Source organism: Syngnathus floridae, chromosome 8 (assembly GCF_059516105.1).
Source record: "Syngnathus floridae isolate MCC-2025c chromosome 8, RoL_Sflo_1.0, whole genome shotgun sequence".
In the NCBI taxonomy this organism is placed as follows: Eukaryota; Metazoa; Chordata; class Actinopteri; order Syngnathiformes; family Syngnathidae; genus Syngnathus; species Syngnathus floridae.
In genome coordinates this window covers 197982-212949 of record NC_142420.1, presented here as the reverse complement: position 1 = coordinate 212949, position 14968 = coordinate 197982, and the positions used below count along the sequence as shown (strand labels likewise).

The window sequence follows — 14968 nt, the reverse complement described above, 5'->3', positions numbered from 1 at the left end:
ACATTGTTGGTGTGTGTCCCCCCCCCCCCCCCCCCCCCTCCCCATCCAGAAAAACCAAGCCCACCGGCAAAGCTTGCTGTTACTGATGTGACCAAGGAAAGTGTAACCCTGGCTTGGGTCAAACCCGAGCAGAGCGGAGGCAGCAGAATTACGGGATATTTAGTGGAAGCATTAGAGAAAGGCCAGGAGAAGTGGGTCAAGTGCGGCGTAACCAAGTCCTTGCAGTACACCGTGTCTGGTCTGAGGGAGAACGTCGAATACTTCTTCAGAGTCCGAGCTGAGAACCACGCTGGATTCAGCGATGTCAAAGAAATGATCACCCCGGTGTTGGTCAGAGACCAACATGGTAAGTTATGGGGACATTTTTGATTGAACCAAGCATATTGTGTCTTTGTGTTTCACCAAAGCCGAGAGATTCTTCAGTTTCCTCAGATATCAAATTTAGTGTTGCAATTCTCTCTCCTCATTTCCCAAAGAATCTCCTGAGGTTGTCATGAAGGACTTCCCCCACAACACAGTGTATGTCAGAGCTGGCTCCACCCTCAAATGTGAGATTCCGTTGACAGGCAGGCCACTGCCCAAGGTGTCCCTCTCCAAGGACAATGTGATACTCAAGTCAACCATGAGGTTCAACTCCGAGGTCACTCCCGACAGCATTAGGATCACGCTCCGTGAAAGCGTCGCAGGAGACGCTGGGCGTTACGATATCCTCGCTTCCAACTCGAGTGGCACCACCAAGTCCTTTGTCAACGTTGTGGTTCTGGACAGGCCCAGTGTTCCGCTGGGGCCCGTGGAGCTGTTTGACATCACGGAGGACAGCGTGAGTCTGAAGTGGCTGCCGCCTGCTTATGAGGGTGGCAGCGCCATCACAAACTACATCGTCCAGAAGAGGGAGACAACCACGGCCAGCTGGACAGACGTCTCGTCTGCTGTGGCTCGCTGTACCATCAAGATCCAGAAGCTTACAACTGGCCTGGAGTACCAGTTCAGGATTAGAGCCGAGAACAGATATGGAGTCAGCGAGCACATTGACTCACCGGCTGTTTCCGTTCGCCTGCCTTACAGTATGTAGTCGTCAATGCTGTTGATTGTTTCATTTTGGCCCTTTGATGTCTGATCACGTGTGACCATGACACCAGCCTCATAACTCGTTGTCTTCCCGCAGCCTTGCCTGAAGCGCCGTCCACTCCGGAGATCACCGGTGTGACCAGGGAGACCATCACTGTAGCCTGGAAGGAGCCCAAGTCGGACGGAGGCAGTCAAGTCTTTGGCTACCATCTCCAGATGAAAGACAGGAACAGCATCCTGTGGCAAAGAGTCAACAGAATGGTCATCCGGGCCAGCCACTTTAAGGTCACAAGCATTCACGCCGGACTCATTTATGAGTTCAAGGTGGCGGCAGAGAACGCCGCTGGAATCAGTGAATTCAGCAAGGTTTCCGATGCAGTGCTGGCAATTGATGCCTGTGGTGAGTCACGGTGCCGGCAACCCGGCTCCTTTGGACTCTTTTTACACTTGCTGTTGTCTTATCAGTGCCATCTGTTCCCTGCAGAACCACCCACCGATTTACGCATTAGCGATATCACCAAAAACTCCATCAGCCTGGCCTGGCAGGTGCCCAACTTTGATGGAGGATCCCAGATCACAGGCTACTTGGTGGAGAAGAGAGAAGGCGTCAATGGCAGGTGGACCAAGGCAAACCTAACCAACATCAAAGATACACGCTACACTGTGACTGGCCTGACTAAAGATCAGACCTATGAGTTCAGAGTCATGGCCAAGAACGCCGTAGGCTCGGTGAGCAATCCTTCCATGACAGCTGGACCCGCCACATGCGTTGACACCTTTGGTACGTAAAAGCGCAGTCAAAATGTTCAACTGCTGAGTGTGGGTTTTCATCGGAGGTACGTATTTCTTCTCCTTCAGGTGCTCCAGAAATAGAAATACCAGCAGAGTACTTGAACGAGTTGAAACACAGGGCGGGCTCGGATGTCCAACTCAAGTTTAACATCATTGCCAAGCCTGCTCCCACCATTGAGTGGCTGAAGGATGGAAGAGAACTCAAACCCAGTGCCCAACTGTCCTTTAAACACACCTTTGAGTCCACAAGTGTGTACCTGAGGGACACCTCGCGCCTAAACTCTGGTACCTATGAGGTCAGGCTGAAGAACTCCTTGGGTTCAGCCTGTGCGGTTGCCAGATTGCTCATCCAAGGTACTTCAAATCAATTTCCGTATTTGTTTCGTGTTCAAAGATCATCATTATCTGAGGTCCCAATCGCAATACATCCTATGATTGCCACTTACAGACAGGCCAGGTCCCCCCGCTGGAGAGATCCAGTTCAAGAAGGTGACCGCTGACAACATCACCATCATGTGGTCTCCTCCGTGTGACGAGGGTGGTGCCATGGTAACGCACTACCTTGTGGAAAAAAGAGAGACCAGCAGAGTCATGTGGTCCATCATCTCGGAGAAACTTGTCGACTGCATCGTTAACGTGCCCAGACTCATCCAGGGCAACGAATACGTATTCAGAGTCCGTGGTATCAACAAGTATGGCGTCGGTGACCCTCTGGAATCGGCGCCCATCGTCGCCAAGAACGCTTTTGGTAGAAAACGCAATAAACGACGCATGAATTGCCACCTCAGCCAGATATGTATCAACCGATGGCTCGTTCATTTTCGACAGGTCCTCCCAGCGAGCCATCGAAGCCTCACGTCTCCATGATCACCAAGTCAACCATGACGGTACTTTGGGAGAGACCAGCTCTGGATGGTGGCAGCGACATCGACGGTTACTACCTGGAGAAAAGGGAAAAGAAGAGTCTTCAGTGGTTCAAGGTCGGTTTGTGGATCGTTTTGGCGCGAGTCTTATCGTCACCCGTAGTGGCTGCAAAGCTCATGGTAATAATGGCCGGTTGCGGTTTATTGCACAGGTGGTGAAAGGCACAATCCGAGACACCAGGCAGAAGGTCAGCGGGCTTGTGGAGAACAACGAGTACCAGTACCGAGTATGCGCTGTCAACAAGGCAGGAGCAGGAAACTACTCGGAGGCCTCCGAATTGTACAAGGCCTACGATCCTATCGGTACACTTTTGCACTTATTCCGACACGCCGCCTTTCCCGTACCACAGCTGATAGACCCCTGGTGTCTCTGCCTTTAGATCTCCCTGGCGAGCCATCCAAATTGCATGTGGTGGACTCAACCAAGACCTCTATCACCCTCGGATGGGAGAAGCCTGTGTATGATGGTGGCAGCGAGATCACGCATTATTTCCTGGAGCAAATGAACTCAGAGGAGCGAGAATGGGCGACGGTCAACCCGCAAGTTAAGGCCTGCGAGTATGTGGTTTCTCACCTCAAACCAGCAACCTACTACTTCTTCAGAGTCTCTGCAGTCAATTGCAAGGGCAAGGGAGAGGATATCAAGATGTACCAGCCTGTGCAAGCCAAGGATATCCTGGGTTTGTATCCTCGCATCACAAACGCAAAACTGCCGAGAGTAATAAGGTTGGCTCCTTCTGACGTCTGTGTGAAATTTCTCTCTTGACAGAGGAGGCTGACGTTGACTTGGATGTTCCCATGACCACCCACTATACGGCCCGGGCAGGGCGTGACGTGGAGGTGTTTATTCCGCTGAAGGGACGTCCCGCCCCTGGCGTCACCTGGCGCCGCGGGGAGCGCAACATCGCCGCCGACACCCGCTACACCATCGCCAGTACCGAGCGCGCTACCACCCTTCTAATTCCCAAGGTCACTCGCGACGACTGTGGCAAGTACATGCTGGAGATTGAGAATGGCGTGGGAGAGCCCAAGATCATAACGGTTTCCCTGAAGGTGCAAGACAGTCCGTCCACCTGCCAAAAATTGATGATTAAGAATGTGTCCAGAGGTAACTTGACGCTGAGTTGGGAGGCTCCCCTCATTGATGGCGGCTCCCCTGTCACGAAATACATTGTTGAGAAGAAGGGCTCCACCATGAAAGCGTACCAGATGGTCACGGACCAGTGTCCCAATACGAGCTATAAGGTGTCGGGCCTGGAGGAAGACATCGCTTACTTCTTCCGGGTGTCAGCTGAAAATGAGTTTGGTGTGGGTGACACCTGCGAGACCTTGGAGCCTGTCAGAGCCACTGAGACCCCCGGTGCAGTTAAAGACCTGGTCGTGCTTGACTCCACAAAGACCTCCGTCACTCTGCAGTGGACCAGACCCGACCATGACGGCGGCAGCCACATCTCTGACTACGTCATCGAGAAGAGAAACGAGAACAATGTCAGCTGGACTTTAGCTACAACTTGTAAGCGCTGCACATGCGAGGTGACGGAGCTGGAAGAGGATTCGGAGATGAACTTCAGGGTCTATGCAAAGAATGAGAAGGGCACCAGTGACTTCTCGCAGATCGGCCCAATCACGGTGATGGACTTTGTCATTTCCCCCGAGGCCTGCCTCAGTGACTACCCCAACGGAGAGCTGGCCGTTCGTGTGGGTCAGAACATCCACATTGAGCTGCCCTTCAAGGGAAAACCCAGGCCTGCCATCAGTTGGCTGAAAGACAATTTGCCTCTTAAGGAAAGCGAAAACGTCCGCTTCAGGACCACTGACAACAAGACTGCGGTTACAGTCAGAGATGCCAAGAAGGAGCACGCGGGCCAGTATACCTTGGTTCTGGACAACAGAGCTGTAAAGAACTACTTTGACATCGAGGTGACCGTCCTCGGGCCCCCCTCTGTGCCCGTTGGCCCCATCCACTTTGACGAGATCAAGGCCGAAACTATTATCATCTCTTGGAATGAGCCCAAAGAGGACGGAGGTGGCGAGATTACCTGCTACAGTGTGGAGAAGCGTGAGACTTCCCATGCCATCTGGAAGATGGTCTGCTCAAGTGTGGTCAGAACATCCTTCAAGATTCCAAACCTGGTGAAGGGAACTGTGTACCAGTTCAGAGTCCGTGCAGAGAACAAATATGGCGTCAGTGAGTCACTCATTTCCACAGAGGTCCTTGCAGAGCATCAATACAAACCTCCAGGTGCTCCTGGAAGGCCAGTGGCCTACAACGTAACCAGTGATGGCATGAGCATTCGCTGGGAAGCGCCAGAGTTTGATGGCGGCTCGCCCATTCTTGGCTACCACGTTGAGAAAAAAGACAGGAATAGTCTCCTGTGGCAGAAGGTCAACTCCACCATCATCTCCAACACAGAGTACAGGATCATCAGTCTTTTGGAGGGTCTCGAGTACTCCTTCAGAGTCTATGCAGAGAACAATGCTGGACTCAGCCCGGTTAGCGAGCAGAGCAAGCACGCACTCGCTATCGCCCCTGTCGGTGAGTACCTGTGACCTGTATGTTTAGAATCGTACGTCGTATCTGTAGATGAAGCAACGTTTGATTTGACGAATCCTTAGATCCACCTGGCACCCCGACCTGCATCGACGTGACCCGAGACTCGGTCACTTTGACGTGGGATATCCCCAAGCGAGACGGAGGTAGCAAGATTGTGGCCTACAGCGTGGAGAGGCGCCAGGGCAGGATGAAATGGCTGCGGTGCAACTTCACTGACATCAGTGAGACACAATTTACAGTGACCGGTCTGTCTGCTGGAGACAGATTTGAATTTAGGGTGATCGCCCGCAATGCCGTGGGCACCGTTAGCCCCCCGTCCAACTCCTCTGGATACATCACGACCAAGGATGAGAGCAGTATGCATTCTAAGATTGAAAAAAAAAAGACACTTTTCCCATTACAAATGCTAACTAGTCCTCTTTGCAATTTGTAGTCTCTCCTGAGATCGAATGGTCCCCAGACCAGGTGCTGACGCTGAGAGCCGGAGAGAATGTCAAGCTGAGCTGCAACATCACCGGTCGTCCAGTACCGCAAGTTGTGTGGTACAAGGATGGAAAAGAAATCGACAAGAGGACCACGACGGACATGGAGATTACCGCTGGTATCGGGACCAGCGGCGTGTTTGTTCGCGATGCAAACAGGAACCACCGTGGCGTCTACACCGTGGAGGCCAAGAACAGCTCCGGTGCCAAGAAAGCCGACGTCAACGTCAGAGTCCAAGGTTGCTGCATTCTCCTTGACGAGCGCACAAGCCCAAGTGTACGTATTTGGAGCATTTACCATCCCTTGTCTTTTCAGATACCCCTGGACCAGTCGAGGGTCCCATCCGGTTCACTGGCATCACGGCCGAAAAGTGCTCAGTGTGGTGGAATCCCCCGGCAAATGACGGTTGTGCCGCCATCACCCACTACGTCGTCGAGAAGAGGGAGACGTCTCGGCTTTCCTGGGCTTTGGTCACCCCCAAATGCGAAGCCTGCTCGTTCAGCGCCACCAACCTCATCAAGGGCAACGAGTACCAGTTTAGAATCTCTGCTGTCAACAAGTTTGGTGTTGGCAAACCACTGGACTCTGTTCCCTTCATTGCTCAGATGCAATACAGTAAGAATTGTTGCGCTGTGATGTTTCTTCCCCATCTCAGCCTAATGTTAATGTCTGTTCTTGCGCACAGCTGTGCCCGAGGCACCCGGTACCCCGGATTCTACACATGTCACCGGCAACAGCATCACCGTGTGCTGGACCAGGCCGAGGTCAGACGGCGGCAATGAGATCAAACACTATATCTTGGAGAGACGTGAGAAGAAGAGTCTGCGCTGGGTGAAGGTTTCTGCAAAAAGGCCCATCACAGAGCTCAGGCATAGAGTCACCAACCTCACTGAGGGCAATGAGTACGAGTTCCGTGTCATGGCGGAGAACGGCGCCGGTGTCGGACCGGCCAGCGGCACATCCAGGCTCTTCAAATGCAGAGAGCCTACCAGTGCTCCCAGCGCCCCGACCCTAATCAAGGTAGGTTGGCATAGAGACAGCAAAAATCGGAATCAGAATCTGCTTTCGACTTTTGATCTCCGCATGATGAAAGCGCAACTAGTTCAGTAACTGTGCTCTACTCTGCTCTGTCTCCATCAGGTTATTGACTCCACCAAATCCTCTGTCACCCTGGAATGGACCAAGCCAGTCTTTGACGGCGGCCTCCCAATCATTGGCTACAATATTGACATGTGCAAGGCCAGCCTCGAAGAGTGGCATCGAGTAAATACCCAGATTTGCTTCCACAAGCGGTACACTGCCAAGGGCCTGGTTGCCGGTGAGCTTTACAAGTTCAGGGTCAGCGCTGTGAACGGATCTGGGGAAGGTGAATCGTCAGTGATGCCCAGCGCCGTGCAGGCTCTCGACAGGCTAACGTCGCCCGAGTTCGACATCGATGCCGACTTCAAGCAGACGCATACAGTGAAAAATGGCGGCACCCTCTCCCTTCACGTGGCTTTCCGGGGCAAACCGACTCCTCTGATCACCTGGTCCCGAGTGGATAGCGAACTGCCGATGATAGCCGATATTAAGAGCACAGATTCCCACTCAACTCTCACCATCGAGAGCTGCACGCGCTACGAGGCTGGCAAGTACACGCTCTCCCTAGAAAACAACAGCGGGCGCAAGTCCATTACATTTACTGTCAAAGTGCTGGACACGCCCGGACCTCCAGGCGCCTTCACCTTTAAGGATGTCACACGCGGAGCATTAACCATGATGTGGGATGCCCCGAGCAATGACGGCGGCTCGCGGATCCAACACTATATTGTGGACAGACGTGAGGCCAGCCGCCTCACGTGGCAAGAGGTCAGCACCAAGTGCACCCGGCAGATGATCAGGATAACCGGTCTGGACATAGGGGTGTCGTACCTCTTCCGAGTCATTGCTGTTAACCAGTACGGCCAGGGGGAACCTCACGAGATGAACGACCCCATCGTGGCGACCGAAGAACCCGCTCCGCCAAAGAGAGTCGATGTTGTCGACACGAGCAGTTCGACAGCCTCACTGGTGTGGCTCAAGCCTGAACATGACGGTGGCAGCCACATCAGAGGTTACATCGTGGAGTTCAGAGCTGAGGACAAACAGTTCTGGTCTGTCGCAGGGGAGACCAAGTCCCTTAAGATGCTGGTGGAAGGTCTGATTGAAGATACAGAGTATGAATTCAGAGTCAAGGCCAAAAACGACGCGGGCATCAGTGAGCCTCAGGCGACCTTAACCTCGGTGCTCATCAAAGAGCCTCGGATTGAACCCACCGCCGATCTCAGCGGTATCACCAACCAACTCATCACCTGCAAGACCTCCAATACCTTCACCGTTGACATTCCCATTAGCGGCAGGCCGGCACCCAAAGTCACCTGGAGGCTGGAAGAGATGAAATTGAACGAGACAGACAGAGTTTCCATCAAGACCACCAGAGAGAGAACCACTCTGGTGGTAAAAGATAGCAAGAGAAGTGACAGCGGCAAATACTACCTGACTCTGGAGAATGCTGCCGGAGCGAAAACCTTTACTGTGACTGTGATGGTGGTCGGAAGACCCAGCCCTCCCACAGGCCCTGTCGTGGTTTCCGGTGTATCCTCCGAGTCCTGCTCGTTGTCCTGGTCCGAATCCCCTGACGACGGCGGCACAGAAATCACTAATTATATTGTGGAGAAGCGCGAGTCAGGCTCGGCCTCCTGGCAAGTGGTCAATTCCAGCGTGAAGAGAACGACCATCAAGGTCACTCATCTGACTAAGTACATGGAGTACACTTTCAGGGTTTGCGCTGAGAACAAGTTTGGAGTCAGCAAGTCCATCGAGTCTGCAGCCGTGATCATTGAGCATCCGTTCGGTACGTTCTGATCGTGCTTCGCGCGTTACCTAGAATGTTCTGTGTTTTTTGGGGTAAAATGATGATTTTCCTCTGATGAACTCCTGCAGTTCCTCCAAGTCCTCCAACCCGTCCGGATGTGGTGACTGTGTCCGCCAACGCCATCAGCATTAAATGGGATGTGCCCTATGCCGATGGCGGTAGCGTGGTGACTGGTTACTGGATTGAGAAGAAAGAGCGTAATACCATTCTGTGGGTGAGGGAGAACAAGCTGCCCTGTCTGGATTGCCACTACAAGGTGTCCAGCCTGATTGAGGGTCTCGAGTACCAGTTTAGAGTCTACGCCATGAACGTCGCCGGAATCAGCAAGGCCAGTGAGGCCTCCAGACCAGTGGTGGCGCTCAACCCTGTCGGTGAGTAGCAAGCAGCCTGTCTTTTTAACACATGCAAAGCTTTAATGCTCAATAATGGCCACGATCAAGGGTCGTAATTTCTAGCGTAAATACCCGTGTGCAATTATAAAACTTCTCCTCCTACTCTCCTCAGATCCTCCCGGTCACCCTCAGGTGACAGACATAACTCGCTCTTCCGTGTCACTGTGCTGGACCGTGCCCGAGAACGACGGTGGCAGCAAGCTTGTCGGCTATGTGGTGGAGAGGAAAGTCTACACTACTGATGAGTGGGACGAAAACCGCTGGCTCAAGTGCAACTACGCCACCATCACAGAGAACTACTTTACCGTCACCAACCTGGGAGAGGGAGAAACCTTTGAATATCGCGTCATTGCCAAGAATGCCGCCGGGGTCCACAGTGCTCCATCCGTATCCACTGGACCCGTGACCTGCAAGGACGAATACTGTAAGCTCTAAAATGGAGAATGTCGTGCTTAATTTCATTGGCTCTTTCAGTTTCAGTTGGCCCTGACTTGGAAGCAGATTTGAACAAAAATTGCCTTTCTCCACCTTCAGCTCCTCCTCGAGCAGAGCTGGACAGCAAGCTGACTGGCGAGACCATTGTTGTCACCGCCGGCTCCGATCTCGTCCTGGATGGTGCGGTGGGTGGTAAACCGGAACCCACTGTTTACTGGTCAAAGGGCGACAAGATCATGGATCTGGGCGAGAAGTACTCACTGACCTACACAAGCACAAGAGCAATGGCTGTCGTTAAGAACTGTGACAGATTTGACACGGGCAGATACACTCTGACCGTCAAGAACGTCAATGGAATCAAGACGGCGGCTGTCACCGTTAAAGTCCTGGGTCAGTCGACTAAACCGTTACCGTAACTAGGGTTCTTGTTGGGGCTTTTTTGCGGAAGGTGTGCCACACATTTGGACTTGTGTATTTCGAAACAAGCCATCAAAATAGAAAGGCACCACTTACAAATCTGCGCGGAGTGCTTGCACAGTCATCGAAAGGTGACTTAGACACGCTGAACTGACAACCTTTTGGTGTCTCACAGACACTCCTGGGCCCCCAGCTGATAAAATCGTGATCAGCAGAGTGACGGAAGAGAAGTGCACCGTGTCCTGGAAGATCCCCCTGGAAGACGGCGGTGACATTGTCAGCCATTACATCGTAGAGCGCCGTGAGACCAGTCGTCTCAACTGGGTCATCATGGAGACCGAGTGCAAGAGCTTGTCCTGTGTCAGCACCCGGCTGATTAAGGGCAACGAGTACGTCTTCCGAGTGCGGGGAGTCAACAAGTATGGACCTGGCGTTCCACTGGAATCGGAGCCGGTCATAGCCAGGAATGCTTACAGTAAGTGTATGCAAAGCCACTTTCCATTCAGCACACACATGCACGCAGTTAAGGCGCATGCAGCAGAAATAGCGTATTGGCCCGGATATAAGACAACCCTGATTGTAAGACCACCCCCTCTTTTTCAAGACTCAAGTTCGAACAAAGACTTTTTGAACACCAAATTTCCTTTTTAGACAGAAAATCATGACAGTACATCTGAAACAAATGATTACAACAATGTATTTGAGAGAAAAAGCGTGTTATTTTGCCTCATTCACAAACTGTCCATTACATCTTAATATCTGAACATTTAAATATGTCAACTAAAGTGCAATCACATTTGTAAATGAATGGCTTCTGGTTTTTGAAATGTAAATAAACCAATCTACTGTGATAAAACAACAAAATTGCAATAACTGCATTAACCATCAAAGTGAAGTCGAACTGTAACTTGCAACAAATCTGAATAAGGAAAAACATTGCAATCGAATAATGCCAACTGCTCCCGCTACTGCTGTTGTTGGGGAGCCTGAGGACCGTATAGGGATAGGGGAGGGAGGGTTAGGGTCGGCTCGGATGCTTACGCTCTTTTCGCCTCCGGTGTCGGTCAGAACACAGGAGGAAAGACGTGGTTCAGTTATGATGGCTTTATTGACTGAATTATTGGCAAAAAAGTAACAGGCACTGTGGCTCACAGGGTGAGTGAATGTGATTCTCGTGTGAAGCGTGCGTGTGGTTTGTGGGGGCAACAGACAGAAATACAGCACTTGTGACGTCACACAACACAAACGAGTACACGGACGGCACACATTACATAACTGACTGCGCGTAACGGTTCCGCTATACTAAATAACCATGAAAGAAATACTCTCAGCAACACACCAAACATAAGTCATGGAGACAACAAAATACATTTGCTGGCAACCGTTAGCCGCTGCGGAGCTGCGTAACGACTACTCGTACGATGCGAGGAAAACCCAAAGGAGCGCGCCGAAGCTACCGACCAAACGGCGCGCACTCACACGAAACAAACCGCCGTCGGACAAACGTCCGGCACAACAGTAGACAGTAGTAACAACGAAACGTACAAACTCACTTTGAGTCAACGACGCACACGGTCACAGCAACATACTCAGTGGATACCAGCAACCTTTAACTTACCGCTGCGCACAAGCTCCAACGATCACGATAAGCTGAGGTAATCAACATTTTAGCATCAACATAGGAACCTTTCGAAAGGCTATTTTTCTTTTTCTTCTTTGTGACAGGGGTTCACTTTGGCCTGGGGAGTTAAGGTCAGCATTCGCTTTGAAAATATCTGGCGCCATCTAACATTGTGAATGGGTGTAATGTCTCGACCCCGAATGCAAGACGACCCCTGCTTTTTTAGTCTCGTTTCAATGCAAATCAACACCGTCTTATATTCGGGGCAATGCAATAAGTGTAGTCCCTTCAGGCTTAGGCCAAGACACAAACAGTAGGTACGTCATAAGGAAATTTCAAGTCTATTTTCAAGAACGTTCCAATGGACGTCAGTCAGTCAGTCAGTCAGTCAGTCAGTCAGTCAGTCAGTCAGTAAATGGGTCACTAAATAAACAAATGACACAGGGCAAGTGGAGTCGTACAAGTTGGAGTTCATTTTTGTGTCTATTTTGTCTCTACTCCAGCTTTGCCATCGCCACCGGGCACACCAGAGGCCACGGCCGTGGGCAAGGAACACGTCATTATCGAGTGGATGAAGCCAGAGAGTGACGGAGGCAGCGAGATCAAAACTTACCTCGTGGACAAGAGGGAGAAGAATAGCACCAGGTTTGAGCAAAACACACTTCAACCTGGAAGGATGCTGCTCATGATTCCGCTCATGATTCTGTACGGTTCCAAAAGAAAAACATCATCGGAGGGCTTTAGATAGTATGACGTTTTGCCACGGGTTTCCATGGTACTTACTCTTGAGTTGACTTTGCCACGTCCAAGTTTCCAAGTCTATTGTCAAATTAGCTCATATTCATTGCTCTTGCTTTTTTAACTCCTGTTTTTTGTATTTTGCCTCTGCCCATCGTCTATGTTCTCGTCATGCTCCTCACACATGCTGGTTCCCCGTTTTGCAAACCAGGTGGACGCGGGTCAACAAGACTTACACCATCTACGACACGCGCCTCAAGATCACGGGCCTGCTGGAAGGAAGCGAATACCAATTCCGTGTGACGGCCGTCAACGCGGCGGGAGACAGCCAGCCCAGCGACGCCTCGCCATACATCCTCCTCAAAGATCCCAGCTGTGAGACTCTCTTTGTTTGTGGATCTATACTAAACTGTGTTTTCCAAGTCACACATAGGACAGATTGAAGGGTGCAAGGCGCAATTGGACAGGCTTCAGCTTTGATTCATTTATAGAAACATGTTTTATTTTTGAAGTATACTCAGCAAGGATGTATTATTTTTGTACATAGAGCGTATGTCAGTCAGTCAGTCAGTCAGTCAGTCAGTCAGTCCTGCTATCTAATTTCTATAGCACTTTGCCGTACAACCTTGACTGCCTCTGGGAGAACACGTACAGTATATCGAGTCTAGACAAATGAGTATTCAATGTCGAGTTTTCAGTACAACGAACAAATGTGAGAGTAAACCCGAGGACTGGCAGAAAAGCCGAGTGAGCGTGGTGGTCATCTCCCGACCCAGAGGTCAAAGTGTCCCTGAGCAAGACACCCCTGATCACCTCCGAGGTGCATTTTGAACAGCATCCTAAATTTTGCTTGCGTCCCCTTGTAGACACCCCAGCTCCCCCATCAATGCCTCGCATCACAGACACAACAAAGCACAGCATCAGCATGACTTGGACCAGACCCATGTACGACGGTGGCTCGGATGTCACCGGCTATGTGTTGGAAATCCTAGAGGAGGGTTCCGAGCAGTGGTATCGCGCCACAGCCAAGGCTCTCAAATCCAACGAGTATCTGGCCGGCGGTCTGGTCGCCAATAAGAAATACCGATTCAGGGTGGCAGCTGTCAACAGCAACGGCACCGGAGAGTTCAGCGAACCCAGCGCTGAAATCGAGCCCCTGGAGAGAATTGGTAAGTCTTGCCCAGAGGACATTGTTCATGATCCAATCTGGCTCTGATGACACCGCCTACTCGCAGAAATGCCCGACCTGGAATTGGACGAGGACCTGAAGAAGACTGTTTGTCTTCGTGCTGGAGGAACTTTGCGACTTTTTGTGACTGTTGGCGGACGCCCAACACCGGTTGTGTCCTGGAGGAAGACAGGCGTGGAGCTGCAGAGCCGCGGCTTCCTGGAGACCACTGACAGCTACACTATGCTGATTGTGGAGAAGGTTGACCGCTACGACTCTGGGAAATACATAGTGGAGGCAGAGAACCCGTCAGGCAAGAAGTCTGCAACCATCCTGGTCAAAGTCTATGGTAGGTGAACACCCAAAGATTCTTGGAATACAGCTTCGAAACTGGGGTCGAATTGAACTCTTTCTATTCATCCCCTGCAGACACTCCTGGTCCTCCAGCTTCTGTGAGAGTGAAGGACTATACCAAGGAGTCAGTTGTCATCACCTGGGACGTCCCAACTATTGACGGCGGCGCTCACGTCAGCAACTATATCATCGAGAAACGAGAAGCCAGCATGAAGTCTTACAAGACTGTCACCACAGAGTGTCGAAAGACCCTGTTCAGGATCACTGGCCTGGAGGAGGGTGCGCACTACTTCTTTAGAGTACTACCAGAGAACATCTATGGCGTCGGCGAGCCCTGCGAGACAGCTGAGGCTGTGCTGGTGTGCGAAGTGCCATCGGTGCCTCAGAGCCTCCAGGTCATTGACGTCACAAAGTCTTCGGTCACTCTGCGATGGGACAAACCCATGCATGAAGGCGGCAGCAGGCTGACGGGCTACATTATTGAAGCCTGCAGGGTGTCAACAGACAGGTGGACCACAGTGGTCACCGTCAAGGCCTCCATCTCCCAGTACACTGTCGAGTCTCTCACCGAGAACGACCAGTACTTTTTCAGAGTCCGAGCTTGCAACAGCAGAGGAAGCGGTGAGGCCGTGGACATCGTCACCTCCGTCACCGTACAGGAACTCAAAGGTATGTCGGTCGGCCAAGAGACGCAAACTTTCACAGCTGTAGAATGGTCCCCCACCGTTATCGTTTCACGTGACGCATCCACCCACCTCTGTGTTTGCCTCCAGTCATGCCAAAGATCGACATGACCAGCATTCCTCAGAGGATTGTCTACGTCCCCAGTGGTAAACCCATCGATCTCAACTTGCCAATTACGGCCAAACCGCAGCCTGTCTGCTCCTGGTTCTTTGGCGGTGTCCAGCTAAAAGACAGCCTGGAGCGCATCAAAACAGAAAGCAATGGCAAATACAGCCATCTGGTCATCCGTGAGACCACCATCGACGACTCAGGAGACTACATGCTTGAGGTCAAAAACGCCATGGGTGTGGCAACTGAAGTTATTAAAGTGGTCATCCTAGGTAGGCTGGCAGAAGCTCCGAATCAACACCAAAGTGATTATACGAGTATTTGCTTGCAGTGTGAGG

General features: G+C 51.6%; 1 protein-coding gene across 1 annotated transcript in view; it reads left to right on the top strand.

Moving 5' to 3' along the window:
* ttn.2 (titin, tandem duplicate 2) overlaps nt 1–14968 on the top strand; it is a 164034-nt gene that overhangs the window by 136078 nt on the left and 12988 nt on the right. The window contains exons 214-238 of the mRNA XM_088382789.1: nt 50–346; nt 477–1064; nt 1166–1468; nt 1553–1849; nt 1927–2214; nt 2309–2608; nt 2689–2840; nt 2936–3086; nt 3164–3463; nt 3553–5319; nt 5400–5693; nt 5771–6058; nt 6136–6435; nt 6506–6840; nt 6961–8692; nt 8782–9084; nt 9218–9529; nt 9640–9930; nt 10133–10432; nt 12082–12223; nt 12528–12691; nt 13183–13485; nt 13552–13833; nt 13914–14507; nt 14612–14902. Coding sequence (XP_088238915.1) covers nt 50–346; nt 477–1064; nt 1166–1468; nt 1553–1849; nt 1927–2214; nt 2309–2608; nt 2689–2840; nt 2936–3086; nt 3164–3463; nt 3553–5319; nt 5400–5693; nt 5771–6058; nt 6136–6435; nt 6506–6840; nt 6961–8692; nt 8782–9084; nt 9218–9529; nt 9640–9930; nt 10133–10432; nt 12082–12223; nt 12528–12691; nt 13183–13485; nt 13552–13833; nt 13914–14507; nt 14612–14902 — 10374 coding nt within the window. The remainder of the gene's footprint in view (nt 1–49; nt 347–476; nt 1065–1165; nt 1469–1552; nt 1850–1926; nt 2215–2308; nt 2609–2688; nt 2841–2935; nt 3087–3163; nt 3464–3552; nt 5320–5399; nt 5694–5770; nt 6059–6135; nt 6436–6505; nt 6841–6960; nt 8693–8781; nt 9085–9217; nt 9530–9639; nt 9931–10132; nt 10433–12081; nt 12224–12527; nt 12692–13182; nt 13486–13551; nt 13834–13913; nt 14508–14611; nt 14903–14968) is intronic.